The sequence below is a fragment of the Rattus norvegicus genome, chromosome 1 (assembly GCF_036323735.1).
Source record: "Rattus norvegicus strain BN/NHsdMcwi chromosome 1, GRCr8, whole genome shotgun sequence".
Taxonomy (NCBI): Eukaryota; Metazoa; Chordata; class Mammalia; order Rodentia; family Muridae; genus Rattus; species Rattus norvegicus.
The window spans coordinates 162,540,397-162,565,489 of NC_086019.1; the positions used below are offsets into that span (position 1 = coordinate 162,540,397).

Here is a 25,093-nt window from a genome sequence, read left to right on the forward strand (position 1 = left end):
CTGAGAAGAAAGTTGTGGGGTTTTGCTTTAGACTCCAGAGGCTCCTCTTGCAGACAGAACCAGACCATAATAGTAGAGACTGTGTTAGAGGGTGGAAGGTGTGGAAATCCTGCCCTGGGATTCGTGAGCAGGGCTGGCTGAGGGATGTTGACTCTCTCTTGTGGCACTATGGGGCAACCAGCCTTTGTCTGGCTCTGATATCACACAAGGGATGCAGCACCACTGGTCCCATGTCCCCCTCAGATCAGTGGCCACCTTAGGGCTGCGAGAGTGGCCTATTCTTGAGATGCTGAGACAGAGAAACTACATATTTATAGTTATACACAATAATTGCATATTTTAGCTTGTCCACTGTTTTCGTGTGTGTGTGTGTGTGTGTGTCTGTGTGTGTGTGTTATATACATAGAACGTGTGCACACAGAGGCCACTACATGTCACTTTATGCCCATGCCCTTATAATTGGGTTTCACATTTAGACCTGTGCTGGTGTCCAGCAAACGTCAGAGACCCTCCTGCCTCGATCCCCAACAACTGAGTAGGAGAAGCACACTGACTGGCCTTTCACGTGGGTGCTGGGGGGTTTCTGCCCCTTGTCCATGAGCAGAAAGTTCTCTGACCCCCGGACTATATTCAGCCCTATCTTCTCACTGAACCTGTTTGTTTCACGTAGCTCAGTATCTACCTCCCAATCCCACACCCCACCCACACCCCTATCCCCAAGAGCTGAGAGGGAAGTTTCTACAACCTGGGGACTGAGCTCCAGTTTTTCTTTGCCACACTGAACAAACAATATCAGGGCAGCCCAGATCAAGAGTGGAAGGGCAGACTTCACTTGTGGCCAGGTGAGCTAGTCAGCTTTCTCGTGCCTGTGATAGGTAGTTGGGGACAACAATGTCATGGAAGGGAGATTTATTTCAGCTCATGATTTCACAGGATTCAGTCCTTAGCTGTCTACCCTCGAGCCTCCACTCTGTATCTTTAAGCTAGGCCCAGACTGACACACTGGCTTTTACTCAAAGTGTGGAAGCAGAGTCTTGATGGCAGAAGAAACTGCACCCAGACACATGCCTGGTGGCTCCGTGCTTCCTGGTCCTCTTCTGGTAACAGGAGCTCCTGGTCCTTCCCAGCATTTTCTCACCAACTTTCACTCAGAGGACACGTGACCAAGCAGTCAGCCAGCCCCTTCTCTGGGACTGACACATAGACCAGAGGGGAAAGGTCTCTGACTGGAATTTCTACCTGGGGCTGTCACAGTCAATTCCCAAAGGAGGAGCAAGAGCAAGGCCAAGGCTGGGTAGCTTCAGAGAATGATGGTAACAACTCTTCCTCCAGGTCTCAGCTGCTCAAGTCTCCTGCCCAGAGCTCCTTGTAGGTGCACCAGACGTGGTCCAGCTTCTCTCTGGGAACTGACAGAGGCCTAAAAAACACAAGCATTGTCTCCTGCACAGCCACCGTGGCCATTCAACAATGAGCGCTGAAAGTGGCTTTCAGAAGTGACGGCTCAGCAGACATGACGGGCAGTGCTTTGTCATGTGCACCCAGGAAAGCAGCCTCTCCCCACCCTATCCTGGGGTGCTAGAGAATAATAACACCTCCCCTGTGGCCCTGAAGAGGAGGACAGGCCCCTCCCAGGCGGTGGGCAGAACCAGGTTTGCAGGCCTCTTGCACAACCTCTCTGCAGGCCTGGGGCTTGGTGGGCTCACTCAGAGACAGGTCTGGGATGTGTGTGTAGTGGGTCGCACACATATAGAGGAACACACACACACACACACACACACACACACACACACACACACACCTCCTATTTGATTATCTCCCAGAAGCCTTCAGAGGGCGCTGGCTGCTGTTTCCCCATTGCGAATGATGAAGGAAAGATCAGGTGGCGCCACTTCCTCCGAGTCCCACAGCAGGTAAGCAGAGGAAATCAGTGTGAGCCCCAGGCCCAGGGGGATTTGGTGACATGGTGGCTACTTAGTGTACCTCTCCTATGTCTAGGAGGTTTGACCTCGAGGCATCCTAAGCTGAACCCCTCTGCTCAGATGCATGTTCCTCTGCTCCCTACACAGACCTTTGTCAAAGCACAACTCTGTGTCCCTCAGTGAAGGTGTCTGGTGTCTGCCAGGTTCATCCAGGCTTGAGATCGGGAATCTCTAGGAGTCAGGAGATGAAGAATAACTGTGTCCCTGTGTCCTTTCCTTCCCCTCCCTATCCCTCCCTTTCTTCTTTCTTTTCTTTCCTCCCTGCATCCTATCCCTGATTCATCTTTTGCTATAGAGTTAGGACTTGGGTTCTAGAGCCAGAGAGGCCCTTGGAGGTTGTCTAGCTTGAGAGAGAGAGAGAGAGAGAGAGAGAGAGAGAGAGAGAGAGAGAGAGAGGAAACCAGTGCTGAGTTCTGCAGCTCTCCTACCTGTTGTCTGGAAACAGCCATCCAGACCCCACCATATCCAAGGCTTTAGCAGAAGTGAATAGAGGGGTCAGTGTGTGGGTGTGTGTGGGGGGGGGTCCAGCATGACAGTCTGAACTACAGCTGGTGCCTCCCTGGGTAAGGCACATGCAGGGTGAGGCTGCAAAGTTGTGAGTAGCAGCAAGCTGTCTGCAAGGTGGACTTGACCGACCAGATAAACTATCACTCTGGTGTCAGAGAAGGACAGCACAAGTGCTCCTAGCAGCAAGAGTGTGACATGCTGTCCTGCCCTGCCATGCTGGGAGTCCTGTCCCCATTGAATTGGAGCCCAAGGCCTAGGTGTCCAGCACAGGCCTTCTGACAGTGACCTTTGAGGAACTCTTGGCAGGGAAGGGGGTGAATAGGGAAGGAGAGAAGTTAATGGCCCTAACGATGATAAACCACTTACCAAGCATCCAAGGGAGGATGATAAAATTCTCCTTTTCACGGAAGTGGGAGACTGGGCTGCAGGGAAGGCAGGCTTGGTCTGGATCCCCTCTGACTCTCAAGCCAAGGTTTCGGCATCTCCCCCTTAGCACTGCTCCATCCCACCTAGGTTGAGGTGCCCTGCCTGACCTGTGCCCTGTTCTTCACCCACCAGGTCGAAGTAGTTGGGAGGGGCCACGGGCTGGGCTTCAGGAGACCTAGAACTGGCTCCTGGCCCCCATCAGTCCCTAGGAGTCAAGGGAGCTCACTCTTCTCTTACAGGATTTCTGCAGCCAGTGCCATACTGACTCTGAGCAGGGGATGTCTGGGTCTGGGGATTAGCTCAGTGCTTTCCAGCAACTTCCGTTTGAGCCTTGGCTCAAAAATCTGAGATATTAATCCTGACCATGGAGAATATAGATGATCTTGTGTGGTTATATTATTCCTATTTTATGATTAAGAAAACTAAGTACAGGAGAATTTAAGGAACTCACTCAAGATCACACAACTCGAAACAGAACCAGGAAAATTCTGCTGGAGTCCCAAATGGACTGTGTTGACATTAGCATTTCTGCAACAGGCGCTCACACACTCCTAGCACACTCTCGCCTCTACTTCCGGTGATCCCCAGGTGCCAGGGATTCAGGTGTCAGCATGGTGCTGGGGTGCAATCTGAGGTCTATATTGTAATTCCTAATTGCTTCCCACTCCCATTCAACCGGAAGCCAGCTGAAGTACTATTCATGAAAATGTTTGGAGACTGTTGGCTTGCTTCTTGGAGCACAGAGGCCACCCGGAATGGCTTTGACTGTGGTGTCTCTGGTGTCAGGGGAGCTAAGGACAAGTCAGCTCTTGGCCACCATTGCCTTGATCCCCAGCCTTCTGAGGGAAAGTCTTACCCTTCCCCGGGCTCCTGTGTGCCGCACATAAAGCTCCCACTGCCATCCCACAGTTTTGATAATGGGACTGACTTAGTGCCCTGGTCTGGTCAATGTTGATGGCCAAGCTTTGTAGTGTTCTCGTGTTCATAGATTATTCTTATTTGTGTATGTAGTATGTGTGTGTTCGGTGCTGCATGCTGTGTGTGGAAAGTTGTATGTTTGTGAATGAACTGTTTGTGGGCACTCTGTGTGATGAGTAGCAACCTAGTACATGTATATGACTACTGCACACCTATGTGCTACTGGATATGTGAGCATGTGATGTATACAGATATCCTGATAGTGTGTTTATATGTGACATTGTGATATGTCCCAGCCCGAGGGCGAGATGGCTGGTATGGCCAGAAGACTTTAGGGCTATTGTGGATTGTGGGTGCACCTCTCCCTCTCCCCCTCTCCCCCTCTCCCTCCCTCCCTTCCCCCCCTCTGTATGTGTGTGTGTTGGGGGGAGTTTGTGTACCCTCAGAAGGCTGGGGACTTCAGCAGCAGCTACAAAGGTAGCAGACAGCCTGGGAGATTTTAGGGAAGCCCCTTTTCCTCGCCTCTGCTTCCCTTTCTACTAATGAGCTAGATAGCCCCTGAGCACATTCTGATGTCGAAAATTCTAGAGTGAGGAAAGCAGAAACTGGCAGAACCACAGCAGAGGGAAATAAGGCTGACCTCGGTCGGTGTCTAGTAAAGGAAGAACAATTGAAGGGGTTAGGGGTGGAGAGCAGGATTAACTCAGAGGCAGGACTACACTCAAGGGAAGCCTTCTCCAGTGCCGGTTAGCTTTTCAAACCTGGTCCTCTGCTGGGACAGAGCCCCTACAGCCCGCTGGGTTTGCCCACAAGACTCCCCTGCAACCAAGCTGGAATATAAGACACAGCCTACTTGGAGCCACTTTAAGATGCACTTCTCATAGCAGAGCCCTAGCACCTCTTAAAAGTGAGCGTCCCGGGGTTGGGGATTTAGCTCAGTGGTAGAGCGCTTGCCTAGCAAGAGCAAGGCCCTGGGTTCGGTCCCCAGCTCCGAAAAAAAAAAAAAAAAGTGAGCGTCCCTCTGAGATGTCTAGAAAGATGGCCCAATGAACCTTCTAGGACCACAGCAGAAATGCAGGGCTCAAGACCCCCCAACTCCTGAAGCAAGTAAGTGGCAAACGCATTTAGTAACACTGGCCTCCGCACTCTGATTCAAGTCAGACCCTCTGGCTGGTTATTACTAACTTCGGAGGTGGGCCTTCCCTGAGCCCCGCGCGCCGCTGGCACACAACAGGCATGCTTTCAACACTAGCCGTGGCGAGCAAATTCCCTTCCGTACGGCAATAGGGTGCAAAGTGTCCGGGAGCGCCGAGCGGGCGCCGCGGGTCCGAGGCGTCATGGGGACCCCGCCCCCGCCCCGCGCGAGCCACCGGGTGGGGATTCGGCGCGCTGACGTGGGCGGATCAAAGCGGCGGTCCGCGCCTTATAAAGCGCTTGGGCCGGCCGGCGCCGCAGATCGTGCCGGGCAGGAGAGAGCTCCGGAGATCCGCAGGGGCCTGGCCGGAGAGCCGAGCGCAACCGACAGCAGCTGCGTCTGCGCCCGGGTTGCCGGATCCCCCGCTCCCTGCTGTGCCGCGTCTGGAAGAAGCAATCCTTGGCGCTCCCGCCGGCGGGGCACCGCACTCTCAACTCCTGAGGGCGGCCGGGGCTGCGGGAGCACGCTGGTCGCGCCGGGAGAGCGCCCCAAAGGTGAGCAGATCCGTGGCAAATGTTAACCAGGGACTCGCTGGGTAGGGAGAGGGGCGGCTGAGCCCAAGAGACCTCCTTATTAATAGGGCACCCACTCCTGGGGAAGCAAACCAAAGTGGCCTTCGTCGCTCTCCTTTCCTCACCTCTCTGCTCCGCAACATTCCGAGTAACTCCTTGGCGGAACGCAACAGCCTGGACGACCCTGGGACTAAGGGACTCGTGGCTGAAAGATGGGGTGGGTTGTATGATTCCTTCAGTTCTCCCCCAGCTCTTCCGTCCTGTCCCCCATCCCAGGACTTGGTCCCCTCCCTCGCAGTCTGCGGGTTGATGAGGTCACGCCCGAGCCATCCCGGGGGTGGGGGGAGATTTGGATTCCGCGACAGAGGGTGTGTGTGAGGAGGCGAGAAAGGGGGACAAAAGGCTGTGAAGTCCATAGCTCCGGCCAGAGCTGGAGGTGAAGAGCTCGGGGAGGTGAGAAGGGCTCGTAGAGGCAGCTGGGAAGGGGGAGCAAGTTTGTTTACCGACCTCAGCTCCAGGTTGGGGGCTGGGACTGGGGAAGAGAGTCCTGACCCCGCCCTGCGACACATCTGGAGCCGCTCCGAACATCTGGCTTAGTTCCAGCCCAGTACCTTTCATCCGTGGCACTGAAGTGCCTCGGTGTCCCCTACAGTCTTTGGGAAGGAAGCAGCTCCAGCGGGTGGAAGGAGTTCTGCACTCTCCTCATCCGCTTTTCAAACACCGCGTCTCCGCGGTGACCTGGAGCAACAGAGAAGGTCTTGACAGACTCTCCCGCTGAGCTTAAAGCTGAGCTCACTGCAACTTCGCAGGTAACCTTGAAGCTGTCGCTCGGCGTCCCTGTCGCACCCGTTTCGTTTTGAGTGCTGCGCGGCCAGGCTTTTGGAGCAGTCCACTTGGTCACTATACTGGTGCGGAGATTGTTCCGGTGCGCAGCACCAAATCTGGGGCCAGCATAACACACCCGGGTTGAGAGAGGCTCGGCCAATCCTTGCCGGATAGACTGAGCGGGAAGGTTATCTAAAGTAAAGTTTTTAGAGCTCCCCAAGCTTTAAGATCACCTGTTGGCGGCCCGGGACTGGGCCACAGGGCCCGTGGTGCTCGACATTTGCACAGCCCCGGGAGACTCTTTCTTGAGACTGCTGCTAGCTGGGTATCTTAGACTTATTGTCCAAGAAGAAGTATCAAGAATTGCTCTCTCTTTCTCTATCTGTAAGCACTGCTTGTTTCCGCGGGCCCACTATGAGACTGTCCCCATTGCAGGCTGGGCGCCCAGTCTGAGCCAAGAGGTTGCGTAGTTAGTTCAGAGCTAACGCAAACAAGTCTTTTGGGATAACCAAGGCCAAGAGGGAAGTCATTCTGCGTTTCATCCAAGACGGGAACAGTAGAGCCCGAAGTCCCACTGTGTGAGGCGGGGGCAGATCTTTCTTTGAACCCAGGCTTAGCGCCCCCTGGCGGACCGGGGACTTCCAGCGGCGAATGCGCTCTGACCCTCAGGGCGCAAGGTGAGGGTGACCCAGCGGCTCGCAAGGCGTAGGACAAGAATAATATCAGTATGCAGAGGCCAAGGTGCCTTTTCAGCAAAGCGCCGGGTGACGGAAGGAGAAATCTAGGGCCGCTGGAGCTTCTGGGAAAAACAGGGAGTAGCTGGAGGCCTGGGTCCCCGACTGCTGTGCGATTTGGGCTACCTCTCCTTTAACTGGGAACATTGAGTTGGACATTAATACCCCTGCTGTAAGTCCTCGAGATTCCTTCTGCGACTTGCCCTTCCCTTTCCACTTAGAAATTCTGGGCGCCTTCGGGGATCCCACACTTTAGGAGAGAACAAAGAGACAATGACTGGTATTTTGAGCACCCCCCACCTCCGGGATCTGATCCTGCAGATATTTTTCTGTTTTGGGGGGAAGTGTGTAAACTTCCAGTAGGGAGGGAAAGATCTTGATACAGAAGAGGTGAGAGAAAGATTCAGACCGCACCAAAAATCCCGTTGAGACTCAGCTTGGACTCGTGTTTGTGCCAAGCATTTCAGACTTGGGGGGATACTGTGGAGGAGGGGGGCATGATTCAAGGTTTTCTGCTTGGATTTCTCTGGATTCTGCCAGAAGGCCCCAGAAAACTATGATATTTCAAAAGCAAGCGCGCGCGCGCGCGCGTGCGTGTGTGTGTGTGTGTATGTGTGTGTTCCAGCCTGTACATTTGAAACACATAGAGGTACACAGGCTACACAGGCATAATAGTGAATACAGAGAGACGATCAGATGAAGATCAGAAAGCTGGAGTCCAGTTCTTTATTTTTTAATTAAAGGAAAAACTAAGGCTGGGGTGGTTGAAACTACCCAAAGTCAGAGAGCCAGATGAGAACCACTCTTCCCTGTTCCAGAGGACCCCCGCCCTTAGCAACACCCCCCCCCCCAAGTCTGGCACCTCCTTCTTCAGACTCTATAGACCCTTTTGGAAGGAATCCCTTTGTCCTTGCTGCTCCAGAGGGGAGAGGGGCTGTGTATGACTCGGGGCGAATGCCAGGTGTTGGTAAATTTGGGAGAAGCCTGGAAGGGAGTTAATGAGGTGAGAATGATGAGAGAGGGTAAGACTCAGAAAGCAGCTCCGCGGGCTGCAAGCGGGCGGGGTAGCGGATCCTCCGCGGCCCTAGCTCGCCGCCTGGCGGTCGGAATCTGCGTCTTGCGGGCCTGCTCCACTAGGGAACTCTGGCGGTGCCTAGTCCGGACCAAGGCACTAAAGTGGGAATCTGAAGTAGTTCTTCCGGGCTCTGCAGATCCTTCCGTGGGTAAAGAGCATCCACCACCATCCATTTTTGAGGTTTCCCTTTCCATACTGAAGAGTATGCCCACAGGAAGCACCGTCTTGGTTTCTCCTTGTCCTTAGCTCCCCCGGCACAGGTAGACAAGATAACCCAACGGTCCAGCACCAGACGGGTGCTCACTAATTGAACAGCCTACTAACTGAACAGATATTTCCACATCTTTGGGCCTCGGTTTCCTCATCTGAAATGGATGGGGTGACAATACCCACCACGGGGCTGAGAGGAACAAAGATAGCCACACGAGGAGTAGACTGTCCTCCGTAAAAGGGGAATCCTGCTCAGATTACCCAGTTCGCCGAGCGATGACCGGAAACTCATTAAAGCTGCAAAACTAATAATCGATATCGTGGCTTAGAATAGGAGCCCAAATCATTTCCCCGATAGCTGCCTCAGTCCGAGACCCTGGTTCCTCTCCTTGCGGTCGCTACTCAGTTTGGTTTTGCGCTGCTGTTGGTAATGGTAGTGGTGGTGGGGTCTTCGCCTTGCGGTCCTCCCCAGGCTAACTGCTGGGTCTCCTCCAGAACCTCCGATCTGCTTCACCCTGTCCTTCCTGGGTGGTTCAGCCCTGATCTGCTGGGCGACACGCCCTCGGCCGCTCTCGGATCTCACCTAATCCGAGCCCGACGCCGGCGGGTCTCGGGGAGAGAGCGAACGCCTTCTTCGCACAGCCTCCTCGGCCCGACCCCTCCTTTGTAATTTGAATAAAACGCCTCCCAGCCCGCGCGCCGCCTTAACCCGCCGCCCTGTTCTCCGTGATTGCAGGCGGCGTGCGCGCAGGACGGGCGGCGGTGGCCTGCAGGCGGCGGAGTTCGGCGCGGCTTCTGCAGGGTGCGACCCCCGGGAGCGCCGGGCACGCGCGACGATGAGGGCGCGGCCGCAGGTCTGCGAGGCTCTTCTCTTCGCCCTGGCGCTCCACACCGGTGTGTGCTATGGCATCAAGTGGCTGTAAGTAGGACTCCGTTTTCACTCCAAAGGGCTATGGGGAGAGAAGTTGGAAAGGTTGGCTGAGCGCACCAAAATCTGCGAGGCTAAGTTGGCTTGGGCGTCTTGGGCGAGCCTTTCTTAATTCAGCGACCTCTTCTGTGATATGCTGTTCTTACCCTCCACCGGCTTGCGATGTGGGTGAGCGGATTTTCTCATCAGGCCAGGGTTGCTCAAAGGCCAGTGAGGGACTGCGGAAACATACTCTCCAAGAGGCACAACCCAGAGAGGTTCTGCTCAGTGCAGGACAGAGGCGGGCAGCTCAGGATCATAACCTGTCAGCCTCCAGGAGGTCTACAAAGAGAGTTTTGACCCCCTCCACCTGGGGACATTGAAGAAAGTGTCACTCTAGCACTACCTTCTGGGGCCTCCCTGTATTAGATTTGTCAGAAGGATAGCTAGTGCTGGCTTACTGGGATCTGATTGGAGACTCCCCAGGGAGCTTCAGAACGTCCAGAGACTGTGTGCACACATGAAGGGTGTCCTAGAAGGATAAATGTCGCTGGGGGCAATTTTCCTGGTTTCCTCATGCAGCGCTAATTCCTCCCGTTGCAGTAAGCAGTGTGGAAGGAGTCGGATGAGGGGAAAGGCAGCCCCTTCCTGAAGGAGCTGCCCCTGGGCTGGGAGAGATAAGCCCCGGCTGTAAATAACTTTCCAGGAGCTGTAAGAGTGGAGGCTCCGGGGCTCGGAGGAGGGCAGCCTCGTTGAGTCATCCATGTGGGTTACAGAGATTTTCTAGGGGTTGCCACTTTGGCTGCAGAAGTGGGGGGGGGGTTGGCAGGTAGGAGGTATGGAGGAGGGTCTCAGAGTACAGTGCCGGGGTGGGAGAGTCAGGAACGGTAATGTCTGCCTTGCTTGGGTCATGGTTAAGGAGCCTGCAGATAAAACAAGGGATAGATAGATTATGGACACTGATGGATTAGCTTGGAACAGGGGATTCCGGTAACACATTGGACCGCTGGAAAACAGTCTGGAGGTCATTGGTCCAGCCCTTTCTGGTGCTGAGTTATTAGTTAAATAATTCGGGAGGGAAATCCCATCTTCTTGTGCTTCTGTTTTACAAGAAAGGGGGTCAGTCCTGGGCCAGGTTCCTTCTACCTCCTGCTGCTGCTGTTGGGCACGAGTCAGGGAGGGAAGCCCCCTTCAGTCACCACTGTTGTTTTACAGACCAGGGGATGAGGTGAGAAGGGAAGGGTTTGCTGGGTAGTACAGGGAGCTTCATGGCTGAAAACCAGGCTTGGATGACTTGCTTTGTTCACAGAGTCTGGGGACACAACTCTCGCCCCCACTTACCTGCCCTAAGAAGGGAGTCCTGAGGTTCTAGGGTGGATGGGACTCACACGGCCCCTAGCTGACACGTGCTGGGCATGGGGTCGGTAGGTGACTGGCTGAGAGCAACACCCAACTTCTCTCCACCATGACACAAATGGGCACAGCTCAGTGTCTGTGTTCAAGACATCCCCCAGGGAGGACTTGATGGGCAGGGGTGGAATGTGAAGCAGGTGTCCCAGGCAGGAGGAAGAGCATCCCCTGTCCCCTGCAGGGAGCAGGGGCCACAGGGTGTCCTATTACAGCTCTGAGACTCACAGGCCTCTATCTGATTTGTTAACACTCCGCGTGGTAGGTGACAGACATTGCTTCACAATGAGGAAGTTACGTGTGAAGAAGGTAAGTAAGTAACGCCCTCAAGGTCACACCCTGGCTCTGTGGCTTTGAGATCAGACAGAACCCAAGCAGAGGACTTTAGAGGCTAACCCCTGATAATGGTTGAACTATTACTACAGCTGGGAAATAAAAGACCCAGGAGAGGTGAAGCTTAACAATCGTGTAGCTAGGCTTGGTGGCAGAGGCCAGTAATCTCAGCTCTGAAGAGGCTGAGGCAGGAGGACAAGTTCAGTGCCTAGCCAAGGTACAGATGCATTCAGAGCCAGCTAGAGCAACTTTGTGAGACTCTTGTCTTAAAATCTAAAAATAATAATAAGGGTTGGGAATACAGTCCAGCACTGTGAGGCCCCGGGTTCAGTACCCCGTCCATAGGGGGAAGAGTGGGAGTGGGCATAGGCACTTGCTCACACAGATGCAGCCTGGCTGGGTGCTGGGTGCCGGTAACTGAGTGCTGGGTGCCGGTAACTGAGTGCTAGGTGCTCGGTGCTATTTTCAACATACATATGGCTTCTCTTCAGCCTCCCAGTCCATGCTGTGTGTTCCGCTTCCCTGAGCCCTTCTGCACAGCAGAGGAAAGGAACACCTTGGAGGATCTTCAGCAGAGATCATAGCCAATGAGGAGTAGAGCAGGTCTTTTGGGTTGAGAACTTGATAGAAGGAAATCCCAGGATAGTTGTGCAATGGGGTGTGGGGACTCGTCAGGGCCAACTGTCCTGGGGCAGTCCTGGGGACCACGTGCTCGGGCTTGGAAAGTGACCTGGAGATGAAAGGGACATTTGGCATGAGAACTGAAACCAGATGTGACTTAGTGGCCTGAGGTGCCCACCTGGTGGGCTTCTGGGACAGACAACCTTAAACAGGTGGGGCCGGGGACTGAGGAGCAGGGTCAGGACCTGACTGCCTAGTGATACACTGAGAACTTTGAGCATTATCTCCAAAGCCAGAGGCAGGGGTTGGGGGGAACAAGGATGGGTCAAGTGTGTGTGTTTGGGGGAGGGGTGGGGAGCAGGGGCAGATGTAAGCCTCTTGCTCCCTCTGGTGGAGGGGTTGGGGAGGAAAGACCCCTGGCCAGCTAAGGGACTTTGAGAGTCTGTCCTCTCTCCGCAGCTGGCCGTCCTGAGCCTGCCACTCAGCAAGGGCGGGGCCTCTCTAGGAAGAGTCTTAAGAGGCTCTAGCAGGAATGCAGCTGCTCTGAAGTGGGGCAGAAAGAGCGCCAGCCTAGGAATCCATGCTTAGCTTAAGTGGTTACTCTCTCCCAGGCAGACCTTGGGCAAGACTTCAGCCTCCCTGTACCTCAGCTTCTCACCTCTGACACAGGCTGGAAGAGGTCCTAGCCTGAGGCCTGGGAGGTCTAGCTTCTAACTGGATTCTGCCTCTAATAAGCTACACAGAGAAGAGGGCAAGTTCTGCTCTCCCCCCAACGGGGTTGATAGTACATGGAATCTTCTTTCCGCTCTTTGACTAGCATGTGTCTGACCAAGGCAACCAGTTAGAGTTCTTTTTAAGGGTGATCTTGTGACTATGGAGTCAGGCAGGGACTTCTGCGGTTTAGGCAGTGCCTGCTACAGGATTGGATGCACAGCTTACAGGCTACCAACCCTTCGTCCAGTGCAGTTGTCCCAGCTGTGCAGTGCAGGGAAGGAGCTGGCCCTGTTCATCGTGGTCCTAAGATTCTAAGACAAGTTCCTGGGGAGGTTCTGGTGCCTCTGCTCGCTGGTCCTTCTCCTTGGAGCCGATAGCTTCATCCTCCACCTAGCCTGGTGTCCTGAAGAGCCCTGGTTTTTAGACCTAGGACATCATTGAGGAATTCCAACTTGTTATCAGGTGGAAATCTCCCCAAGGCCACCCCTGGGGGCAGAGAGAAGTAAAGAGAAAGCCTGACCTTGCCTGGTTGGCATAGACCGGCTCTATTTTTTCCTGCTTCATGCGTAACAGTCTGTGATGCGGTCCAGGATATCTCAAAGCCTGGTCAGTAGGTGGGCTAAATAGTTTTAGTGAATAGTTTCTCCCACCTTCCTGGGGTCAGCAGGACCCCCAGAAACATAAACACAGAGCCACCTTCTCTGACTGGCCTTGAGGAGCCTGAAGCAGGCCAAATCCCTGACCATGGTCTCCTACTTTTACGAGTGGAGTTTTTGCTGTCAGAGTCAACCCACTGCCAGGCCAAGTCTGGGTATGCTTCTGTGGTCTTTGGAGTCCAGCGTTGCCCAAGACAAATAGTTTGGTTTCACTTAGCAGTGTGAGACCCAGACCGCAGAATGACAAAGACTTTGGCACAGGCCACCCAAGGCAGTAAAGAGCAGGGCCATAAGGAAGGCCTTTCTGGAAGGGGGCCTTACCTGAGTCAGGTACCACAGAACTGTCTGGACACAAAGCTGCTGGCAACCCAGAAAGACCCCTCATGACTGACTGGCCGAGAAAGAAGCCCTGTGGTGTGAGGAAGGAGAGGCAATGAGTGTGCAGAGCCTTACGGTGGAGTAGGGGTAGACAGGGAGACAGGATCAGTGGGTAAGAGATGGATGGAAGTCTATGGCTTAGTGAGGACTTTGGAAGGTGACTTCCCAGCTGTGTCACTGGGAAATGCTCTCCCAGAACTGTGAGCATTGAGTGCTATACACTGCGAAACTGAGGCTGGGCACTGGAGATGGCCTGAACGTGTAACTGAGCCTCAGCTTGAACCAGAAGAACCCCAACTTCTGAGTGAGGGACGTCTCTCTCAACCCATGGCATAGACTCCCCAGTGAACTCTCTGTTCCCTCCTGTCCTCGCCTGCATCCTCTCCCCCACATCCCCGCTCCTAGATAAACTGAAATGTTTCCAATTAGGGGTATTCTGGAGCAGGCCAGCTTTCGAGCTGTCCACGGTGGCTCCCCCGCCTCTGCTTTAGTCCTGATTGCCTCCCCAAGGGGCTTCCCTTACCCAGGTCATTACCGCTAATCAGCGGATGCCTGGGAAGCCCTTGCAGTGCTTGGGGGTGGGGAGGTAGGTCTATTGTTGTGCCAGCTGTTCCTGATGGTCCTGTGGATGTTCATGTCCCTCTGTCCCCAACAGGGGTCTGTACTCTGCCTGCCTCACTTCCAGGTGCATAGGAAGAGCTTCAAGTATCCCAGTGAGATACTTCCCGATGGGAGGTCCCCTCCTAGACTGAATCCCTTTAGCCTGGGCATTTCAGAGGAAAGTAGACAGGGGGTTAGGGAAGCAGAGTTCCCCAGATCCCCCCACCAGTGAACCCTAGGTACTGGGGTGCACTGGGTGCTGGGCCTCAGAGTAGGTCCAGACCTGCAGCACTGCCCATTGGGAAGGACTCCATGAGTCCTCCACTTCTTGGCTAATACCTACTTTTTGGTGAGCAGGCATCCAGGGTAATGCCAAGAAGATGACCATGATACTTGCATGGGCTGTGTACCTCTGACCCTTGTAAACGTTCCACTTTAACCATAGCAAACAGCCAGGTGGGGAGGGAAGAAACAGCAAGCAACCAGGAATAATGAAGGGCTTGCTCACAACCCGCCGAGGGGAGGCAGGCAAGCCTTGCTGACCATGTTGGGAGAGCTGGACACCTAGGCTTCGGAGAGCCCAGGTGTGCTGAGAGGAAGAGCCACACCAGGGCCATTTGCCTTTCTGATCTGAGCCCACACAGGTAGGCTTCACAGGCCAAATGGATCTGCCTAGACCAGGAAGCTACTTGAGAGACACACCCTGCCTGTTCCTTCGCTATGGGCCAGGGCTGCAGGAGGGGACATAGCTCAGTACACTCACCTTTGACCTCAGGTTAGTTAAGGCAACCTAACCACAAATGTCAGGCTGGGCCTTCTGCCCTCAGGGTTTGCTTCCTGGGTCTATATTAGGTTCTGTATTGGGGCTGTGTGTGTGGGAGGGAGAGGGGTATGGTGGGCAGAGTATGGCAGAGGGAGGCAGGAAGAAGCCAGTTTATCCAAGGATGACCTCATTTGGCCTTCGCCAGCATTTTGTAGTTGTTCAAAAAGGAAAAGCTGTATAACACACACACACACACACACACACACACACACACACACACACACGGCCCACAGAGGAAATCAGGTCTCTTCACTCTTTTGGATTTTTTTTTTTTTTTTTTTGGTTCTTTTTTTCAGAGCTGGGGACCGAACCCAGGGCCTTGCGCTTCCTAGGCAAGCGCTCTACCACTGAGCTAAATCCCCAACCCCCACTCTTTTGGATTTAAGATTCCCTTAGCAATGGACCGAGATACCCAATTCTGGGATCACAGGCATGTGTCACCATGCCTGACATGAGTACATTATCTTAAGCCTCTCCATTGCCTTGTGGGGGGAAAGGGTGTAACCTGTCTCTATAGCCCTGGTGTTCTGGAACTTGCTCTGTAGATCATGTTGGCCTAAACTCAGGGATCCACCTGCCTTTACCTCCCAGGTACTTGGGATGAACCATAAGCCATTGTCTTTTGAGGTAGAAATGATATTTGAAGCAGATGAGGGCCATGAGGCCCAGAGAGGTTGGGTGATTTGCTCAAGTCACACAACGGTGTCTCAAGCTTGTGTCTTTCCCTAGGCGAGCCATACATACAGCTGGACCTCTGGGGCCTTGATGTCTAACTGCTGATGGGCTTTTGTAGCCTTTTAGGTTAGGGGCTCCTGGAAGAAAGGGTCTATGCCATGTTTGTAGCCAAAGGAGGCTGGGAAGTCTCCGTGCTTAGTCGCCATTTCGTCACCGAGTAGAAGTTCTTTTATTCCGTTGGGAACAGGAAGGAAAAGGTTGGCATCAGGACAACCGTGGGCAAAGGCACGGTGGGAGGGAAGTCCCCGTATCACCAGATCCCCACCAGATACATGTAGCATGCAAGTCCAGAGATCACTGAAGGTCTGGACTTGATATTGCATTTTCTAAATTCTAGATCACTCTAAAATTGAGTGTCCTTGCATTGTCGAATAGCAATGCTTTGCACAGTCGTGGACTTTACAATGGCGATAAATGGGTGTAGAAGTCAATGCAGTCATGGTGTAAAGCTCTTAATTCACGGTGCGCAATAGCAAAAGGACTTAATTAATAGCACGTGTGGTTATTATGAGACTCAGCAGTTTCCAGGGTTCTGGCACACGGCTACCAGTGCTGCATGTGCTGCATGAACGGATGGGATGGGGGGAGTGGTTCATGACCAGGAGAATCCAGGCAGCACCTGGCAGTGCCTCACAGATTGCAAATGTGTTCATTCTAAGACATTTATACAATTCAGTCAAAATAAGAGATGTGATCTCGTGCTAGAATTATGGCTTAAGACCCAGAAAGGGGCAGTGTCACGCCCCAGGTCGCAGGTGGTGGGTGGGCTAGGGCAGGCAAACCATTTCTCTGCGGCGTGGCGCTTTGCTTCTTGGTTTCTTGGCTCCTTGCAAAAGTGACTCAAAATCTGTGGAGGGGAGTGCTGAACGCCTCTCACACCCTGTCTTTCTCCCGTTGGTTGTTTTCGGGATATGCAGGGCATTGTCCAAGACTCCGGCGGCCCTGGCACTGAATCAGACGCAACACTGTAAACAGCTGGAGGGCCTGGTGTCTGCGCAGGTGCAGCTCTGCCGGAGCAACCTGGAGCTCATGCGCACCATTGTGCATGCAGCACGGGAGGCCATGAAGGCCTGCCGCCGGGCCTTCGCTGACATGCGCTGGAACTGCTCCTCCATCGAGCTCGCCCCCAACTACCTGCTTGACCTGGAGAGAGGTATGAGCTCTGGGGCGCCGCACTGCTGTGGTGGGAGGATCCAGGAGGAAGCTCTGTGTGTTTGGATAGGTGCGTGGATTCATGGGTGGACGGATGAATGAATAGATGGATGGTTACACAGATGGATAAGCCGTGGCTCGGTGGACGCTTGAGCGAATGAGTCAATCTTAGATATGGGTTTCAGGCACGAATTGAAGAATGAATAAACATTAGTGAATGAATATATCAGCACATACAGTGGCCCGAAGAACACTCCAGGATACACATGTGCTATAATGCACTGATGTAGGAGGGGTATTGCCGTAGACAGTACCAAGGTGGCTGCCTGCTGTGCTGAAAGCCACATCAATATAATGAGACTGCTGGATAGCCTGGATAGCCTACCCCTGGGCAGGCAGGCTGACCTAGGCAAACCTGGTTGGCAGCAACTGTTTCGATGCACAAAGTAGTCAGGGGTAGCAGATAGCTTTGAAGCAGGCTTCCCAGAGGAGTGTATGGGGACCTGAGCGCACACAGAGGATAATGCCAGGGACAGGAACCTCACTGGCTCTCCGTGATAGCAGTCTCCCTCCTTGCTGAGATGCCTGAATGTCAGTTAGGCAAGCCTTCTCAGGTGGGCTCTGCAGATAGGGAAACTGAGGCTCTATGGGAGTGGTGACTACCAGTTAAGAGACAGAGTCAGGATTCAGATGGGGGGCCAGGACACCCTGGAACGGGGTGGGAGCTCACTGACTACAGCCAGTGTATGCTTATTGGGGCTTCTATCACAGTGCTCTTGTCCTGTATACTGTCTGAACTCAAACAATGGAAACTCAGTTGTGAGTAGTATCCAGACTGCCATCCCAGTACTTGAGAGGTTGTAAGATAGCTCCAGGGTAACCTGGGCTGCATAGCAAGGCTCTGTTTAAGACAAAATGGAAACCAGAAACAAACAAAAGCAGGAAAGAAAAGAACTGTCTCGTGGTCCCAGAGGCTGGGAGTCTGTGTATGAATTGTCAGCAAGGCCCTGGGGAGCTCCTGGTGTCTGTGGGCATCCGGCAGTACCCTGACCCACAACTATATCACACCACACAGCCCGTGTGTCATATGCTGCTCTCCCTCCTCCCGTGCTGTGTATCTCTAGTTCCCTCCTACTCTGAGGACACGTGACCCTATGGCCCCATCTTAGCAGTGAGGGTCTACCTGCAAAGACTAGGTTTCTAAATCCTGATTTCCTGCAAGGGATCAGGGGACTAAGGCCTTTGCTTATGTAAAACACCCCCTGACACTTTGTGAGGGGCATCATGGAATGCTGTGGGCTTCAAGTAGCAGGCTAGTAGCCCTTCCTATCTCCTGGACTGCTCTGGTGACAGCTGGCTCCCTGTGTGTTGCTCAACAAGATGGGTGCAGTAAGATGACTTCCCACCCCATTCCAGGCCGTCCTGGCCCCACATCTGACCTCCTTCTGGATTCTGAGCGAGCCTACTTGTTGACCCTGACCTCTCCCACAGGTACCCGGGAGTCAGCCTTCGTGTATGCCCTGTCGGCCGCCACCATCAGTCACACCATCGCCCGGGCCTGCACCTCTGGCGACCTGCCCGGCTGCTCCTGCGGCCCTGTCCCAGGTGAGCCACCCGGGCCCGGGAACCGCTGGGGAGGATGTGCGGACAACCTCAGCTACGGTCTCCTCATGGGGGCCAAGTTTTCCGATGCTCCTATGAAGGTGAAAAAAACAGGATCCCAAGCCAATAAACTGATGCGTCTACACAACAGTGAAGTGGGGAGACAGGTAACCACCCCCACCCGCCCCGAGGGTGTGCCTGGGCCACTGGCTGGAGAAGGGCCAGAGTGGGCCCCACAAGGGGGTGGGAGAGGGGATGGACTGGGACCCTGCTGCTCCTCCTCTCTAGAACTTGGGCTCACCTGCCCCTTCTCCTTTAGGGAGTCTCCAAGATTCAGGTGCTCCTAGCAGAGGGAACAGTTAACTAGGAGCCCAGAGCTCTGGGTTCTGCCTTTGGCCCTGAGCTTCCTTCCCAATTATAAAGTAGTAACAGGGTGGGCTCTCTTGCAAGCAGCTCAGCCTTCCTTCAGGACAGGGAAGGGGCTGGACCACAGGCTTTGCACCAAATCATGTCTTTGTAATGAGGAAAGGGATTCCACACTGCCATGAGAGCACAGCTCCTATCATGTGCTGAGAGCACAGCTCCCATCATGTGCTACCTGAGAGCGCAGCTCCCATCATGTGCTACCAGTGTCTCCCCATTTCCCAGTTACTGCACAGAAGACTGGGTGAGTGTGAGAGTGAACGTGCCAAATTAAATATGTGTGTGTGTGTGTGTTTTGTGTGTGTGTGTGTGTGTGTGTGTGTGTGTGTGTGTGTGTGTGTAAGATAAGAGTACAACTCGGGAAGGGTTGGGTTGGATCTCTTCTACTGGGTTCTAGGGATCCAACTCAGATTGGCAGGCTTGGCAGAAATCATCTTTACTTGTTGAATGAGCCAGCCAGCCCCTGCCTCATTTTTTTCAAAATTGAAAACCAATCCATGATGTGCAAATGTGCTTGACTCTTTTCTCCCGGGATCCCAGAACAGCTCCCAGAAAGTCCTGTTGTCCCTTCCGCTGATAAGGAAACAGCCCCAGCATGAGAGTCCTGTGCAGAAGGCATCTCTCACACAATTTAGCCAGGGTGGCTCAGCCAGGAACATGTGGCCTGAGGGAGCTGAATCTGTGGAACCTACACCTCTTCCCCTGTCACTGTGGTCTGTCATGTCAGGACGCTTGAATGTCCGGGACACCCCTGGACGGTCTAGGAAAACTGAGGCCAAATCACACTATGGATTTTAGAGCCTAGCCAGGGACTTAGGGCTCCTGCCTTTCAGCTCTGGGGCTTGTTCCACTGTAGGAACCCAGAGAGCTCTCTTTACCCAGCCCCTCTGCTATCTATGGCAACCCCAGCCTCCAACCAGGATGCACTCCCTCTGAACTCCTGTGCTGTGCAAGAGGATGCTTGGCTTCCATCTCAGGGCACATCAGGCCTGCTCGTGGAGCCACATGCAAAAGGCTAATGCTGGTCTCCAGTAGTCTGGGGCTGTGTGAGGATTAAATGACCCCAGGACTAGGCAGTTTAGCACCTGCCCATGAGTATTCACCCTTCCCCCACCTGACTCAAGGAACTTCTCCCTCCTAGGTTTCCAGCAAGTTCTAGACTCTATACCTAGTATGCTTCTTCCTGTTGCAACAATAAGGAGATCCCTGACACTTTGTCTAGCTCTCCAACAGAGGGATTGGGGCAAAGCCATGACGACCATAGCCTCAGTTTGATGCAGAGTATGAGTCCAGGTGACCCATGACCCTTGCAGGACAAGAGAGGGGGAAGTGTTCTGTGAATAGGAGAGAGTTTGAAGAGCCCAATAGAAGGGACTTTAGAAGATGTCTAACCTCTGCGTTTCAGAAACCAACAGGAAACAGGCCTATGGGGAAGAGTCATATCTCAGACCAGGGCCTACCTAAGGGCCTAGCCCAAAGGTTTCCAGTTTCCCCCGAAGCTCTGATTTAAACTGCACGTTCAGAGCCAATATTGACTTAAGCTGTTATAACTCACACACCCCTTCAGTCCGGCCCGTTTAACCCTTTCAGCATTCTACCAGGTAGCAGCCGAATGTCAGCTTTGTACCATAGAGCAGAGGTTCTGAGTGGTGACAGAGGGTCACCTGGCAGCCTGTGGGTGGGCCCTGAAGGAGATGCTACCAACACTCACACTGTCCCCTTCTGTCTACCCCATCCCTCCCCAGCTGCCTTCCTTCTTGCTCCTCTTTTTCTTGCTGCTCTTCTGGCAAGCCTCTAGTGAGTCCTGGTTTTGTGGGAGAGAGGAGGCATGGAATAATTGAAAAATCACAGCTTTGGAATTACCGTCAGACTCAGGTTCAAATCCCAGTCCCACAATTTTCTAACTGAAAGCCTAGGTGTCATCTCTTAGAGCCTTCCTGTTTAGGAGAGGGGAAAGAGTGAGTCTCCCGGATGGACTATGGTGGTTGTGTTAGAGCATTTGTTCAGAATTGATATCTGAGAGGTGGCATCTGTTATCCCCCACAAAGACCACTCTCTTCCTGCCTGCCCCTCTTAGCTGCTCTGGAATAAAGCATGACCCCCAACTCCTCCTAGCTTTAGAGTCAAATGCTCCATCCCTGAGACTTCAGTGGGACACGAATCCCTGAGAACACCCAGGCATGGAGTAGGGGGGTCAGGGTACTGACAGGCCAGGGAAGGTTTCTGGCCACCTCGCTGACATCCTGACTGTCTGCAGGCTCTACGTGCCTCCCTGGAAACGAAGTGTAAGTGCCATGGGGTATCTGGCTCCTGCTCCATCCGCACCTGTTGGAAGGGGCTACAAGAGCTCCGGGATGTGGCTGCTGACCTCAAGACCCGCTACCTGTCAGCCACGAAAGTGGTACACCGGCCTATGGGCACCCGCAAGCACTTGGTGCCCAAGGACCTGGATATCCGGCCCGTGAAGGACTCAGAACTAGTGTATCTACAGAGTTCTCCTGACTTCTGCATGAAGAATGAGAAGGTGGGATCCCATGGGACCCAAGACAGGTAAGTGCCACACAAGTGTTGCACTCAGGGCTGGGCCAGCCACAGCGGCCACTCAACAGGCATTTGGAGGGTGGAGCTCGTGCCTAATAGAGGGCAGAGGTTCAGGGAGACTAGTGGAACTCTGGGGTTAGAGGCTGGTGGCTCCACCTTCTCCCTAGATAGGAAGTAACAATAGCAGACAGAATGACAGGGAACATGAAGGGCTGCCTAACATGGAACAGGAGCTCAGTAAATGTCCCATGAACAGGTGAAAGATAAATGCCCACCCTCACTGGACAAAGGAGGAACTGAGAGGCACAAAAGTGCGGACAGCATCAAATCTAAGGCAGCACAGGAAGTACCTGAAACGGAGCAAATGAGCTTCTGTAGAGAGGATACTCCTTTGTCTTCATATAAGTGCCAGCCTCCCATGTCCATTTGGAGTCTACCTGGTTTAGGCCCACAGCTGCCCCAGCCCTAGCTCTGGATAGGGAGACAGAAAAGACAAGGAAGGAACCCACGCCAATGGTTACAGTGCAGACTTACCGTGTGCCAGGTAGTGCTGTTCCCAAAGATGGTTCATGGAAACCCAGGGAAGAAAGGTCTGTGATCAGATGCACCTGGGAAACTCTCTGGTCATCCCCAAAGCCTGAGGGAGCCTCTGCTAAGGACTTGATTAAACAGAGTTTCCCAGAGGTACACAGCCAGGGAAATCTTTTATTAAGGAGCCCCTAATAGCATTCCACAAAGCTGGTGTGCACAAGGTTAGGGAAATACGGAGCAGAGAGCGGGTGTCTGGGAACGTGTCTGGCACATAGTTGGTGCCCAGCCAGCATCTGCTTCCTCTGCAGCCCACGGTCTTGCCTGTGAGAGGGGAGGGATGGTTTGGGGGTCTGTCCCCATAGGCCAGGGCTCTGTGAGGAAGAGGCCCAGGCTCCCATCTGGAGGCCAGATTGAGGGGGTCGGCCGAGTGGAGATGGAATGGGTCAGGCAAAGGAGACAGGAAGGAACGGGAGTCTGGTTTGAAGCAGCAGGGAGAGTGTGAGCGCAGAGAAAAGGAGATGATTCTATTACACAGAGGGGCTGGGCACGGGGCCCCCAGAGGGCTATGGAATGAGCCTTGCTTCAGTGGAAAACTCTGTCCATTGACAGTGGGTCAGTTTCCTGCCTGATTCCTCAGCCCCCAACCGTATCCCACAGACACAGCTCTTCTTCAGCTCTGGCCCTGCTGGAAGACCGTCCACCTGAATAGTCTTCACTAGTCGGGGACATGGCAGCAGGGAGACAGACTTTCATGGAGACTTTCCCCAGCTCCTTACCCACTGCCAGAGCTTAGGGGAGGAATGAGCAGTGGTCTTGGAGCCAGTTCTTGCTTGTCACTGATTCCAGTGAGAGCAACTGCCACCCTGGCACTATCTGCCTCACAAACAGAAGGGCACGGGGATGCCTCTAGGGAGATGAGTCACTGCAGGCTCCCTTGGACACCTGTAGGCCAGCACTCAGCAGACAAAGTGCCCAGGCCCATCTTGCCTCCTGGGCTGTTTTTAGTGTTCCAGATTGTATCCCGGGAGTTTTAACTGTGAAGATGGCGCTCATCTCCATAGCAGCATCATGAACGATTAACTGTGGAGGCAGGGTACTGTGTGGTAAAGCCTCGAAGCACGAGGATCTGGTGGGGACCTGCAACTCTTAACAGTGAGGTGGGAGCAGGGATAGGAGGGTTCCCCGAAACTCACTGTCCAAGCGGATCCCTGAGTTCTGGCTTGAGACTCTTTCTCAATGGATGGATGGATGGATACATAATACATACATAATTCATACATGCATACATACGTAGGTAGATAGGTAGGTAGTTAGGTTCATAGATACATAGATAGATACAGAGACTGACAGACAGTGGAAGAGACAGAGACAGCCCCAGTGGAACATGCAGTGCAGTGTAGCAGTTGCTCTCACTGGAATCCGTGCCAAGCAAAAGTTCTCTTTCTCATCATTGGCACCCAGACCGCTCACCCCTCTCCCCTAAGTAAGACGTTCAGTGTGGACCTCGACCTCCAAATAAATGCATGCACACATCTGTAGTACACATATACTATATACTACACACAATAGACACTGAGTTGAGGGTTCCTCTGGGATTTAGAAGTAGGGAGAAAAAAAAAGGAATCCAGACAACTTAGAGATAAAATAGTCTCAAGAGTTCCACCATGGCTTATTGGAAACACGGGGAATTTAGGGACCAGGAAAGCCTCAGTTTCCCCGAAGATTGATTCCGCCTTCTTAGAGCTGCAGGCTACTCGGCAGGGAGAGGAGGGTGCTGGAGGTGATGGGCACCCGCTGACCTCCTGTTCCCACCTCCAGGCAGTGCAACAAGACCTCCAACGGCAGTGACAGCTGCGACCTCATGTGCTGTGGGCGTGGCTACAACCCCTACACGGACAGAGTGGTGGAGCGATGTCACTGCAAGTACCACTGGTGCTGCTACGTCACCTGCCGCAGGTGCGAGCGCACAGTGGAGCGCTACGTCTGCAAGTGAGACTGTATGCTCCGCCCCCGTGGAGGGGCGCTGCTTCTCTGAGGACCCGCTCAAGGGCCTGGAGACCCCGGTGGACTTCCCTGCAGATGCCAGATGCCAGGCGTGGGAGGCGGCTTGTGCTGTGACTCCACTTGGAAGCCACCACAACAGGAGGCCTGGTCGCCCTGGGAGAGCCGGGGCATCAAAGGAAACTGATAGGATTAAAAATAACCTGGCAGCCTGGGGCCTGAGTGCCCACATGTTGCCTTCCAGGCTGCTCCAAGAAGTCAGGGCAGGGATGGGTAAGACTGTGTGTATTTGACCTTTCAAGGCCAGGAAGACCAGCTTTCTGGAATGTTCTTCGGGACCCTGTGCCCACCACATGGAACCACTAACTTGGGTTGTAAATTTTTATTTTCCTTCCCCTCTCCTGTGGGATGTGGGAGCTACAAGAAATATTTATAAAATATAGCTTTTTTCTTTGGGGTGGCTCACTTCAATTCCTCCTTATATATTATATATATAAATATATAATGATTATATATTTTAAACGAGTGTGTGAAATAAATGCTGAGCAAGCCCCGAACCTGCTCTCAAATCTCTGCCCTCCTCAAGTGAACCCAGCAGATCCTGGGCTGGCAGGAGGACTCTCCAGTTTCCAGGCAGGGCGGCCTCCCATTGATGTCCGAGCTCCACCCAGTCCTCCGACCTGGTCCTGGCCTGTTTCCCTGTCTGTGATCTGTTGGTCAAGGGTGAGGACAGACGTCTTGAAACATAAACCCGGTTGGCAGTATCTTTATTCCTCAGGGACATTCTTACAGCACAGTCATTGGCCACGGTTTCAGACCCATTAAGCTTGCTGCAAGAAAGCTGAGACCTTAGGAAGGCCACGCTGGTGGAGTTTGGTGGGATCCTGGATGGTGGGACCAGCCCATACCATATCTATGAGGCTGGGCTGGCAGTGACTGAGCCTGGAAGTTGGGAAAGGCCCAGGCTCACAGCGCATGCCTGAACAGGGGTTGTGGCTGCTGATGTGCTAAGACGCAGGGACCAGCAGGACCTCTTCCCTTTCACAGTTGTGGGCCAGGTGGGCCAGGAAGGACTGTTTGGGTTTGGGGGGGTGGGGGAAGAGGGAGGCCAGCTGCAGGTGGGGTTAGGGAAATGGTGGGGATCTGATTTGGGCAGCGGTGTGGACTGAGGTGCAGGGTGGAATCCCATGTGGAAATGAGCAGATGTTAGGACCTAGGGTTCTGGGGGAGGCCAGGCTGCAGAGTCACCTTTGTCATTACAGCTAAGGGGACAGGCTAGCAAACCCCG

General features: G+C 53.6%; 1 protein-coding gene and 1 long non-coding RNA gene across 6 annotated transcripts; one reads left to right on the plus strand and one right to left on the minus strand.

Moving 5' to 3' along the window:
* Window positions 1-894: 894 nt before the first annotated feature.
* Window positions 895-6,260, minus strand: LOC134485157 (uncharacterized). The gene is made up of 2 exons (XR_010063119.1): window positions 6,149-6,260; window positions 895-5,742 (listed from the first exon to the last, which is right to left on the minus strand). It is a non-coding gene; the product is annotated as an uncharacterized LOC134485157 (long non-coding RNA).
* Window positions 5,264-25,060, plus strand: Wnt11 (Wnt family member 11). Of its 5 annotated transcripts, none has more exons than XM_006229718.5 (6): window positions 5,264-5,519; window positions 9,118-9,300; window positions 16,473-16,708; window positions 18,199-18,476; window positions 20,990-21,282; window positions 23,623-24,362. In XM_006229718.5, the coding sequence occupies exons 2-6, from the start codon at window positions 9,218-9,220 to the stop codon at window positions 23,795-23,797; spliced, it is 1,065 nt and encodes a 354-aa protein (XP_006229780.1). In that variant the 5' UTR covers window positions 5,264-5,519; window positions 9,118-9,217; the 3' UTR covers window positions 23,798-24,362. The 5 variants fall into 5 exon arrangements, with proteins under 5 accessions (XP_006229780.1, XP_063126241.1, XP_006229782.1 ...); XM_063270171.1 differs by lacking the exon at window positions 5,264-5,519 and adding an exon at window positions 6,156-6,346; XM_006229720.5 differs by lacking the exon at window positions 5,264-5,519 and adding an exon at window positions 7,018-7,268.
* The last annotated feature ends 33 nt before the right edge of the window (window positions 25,061-25,093 follow it).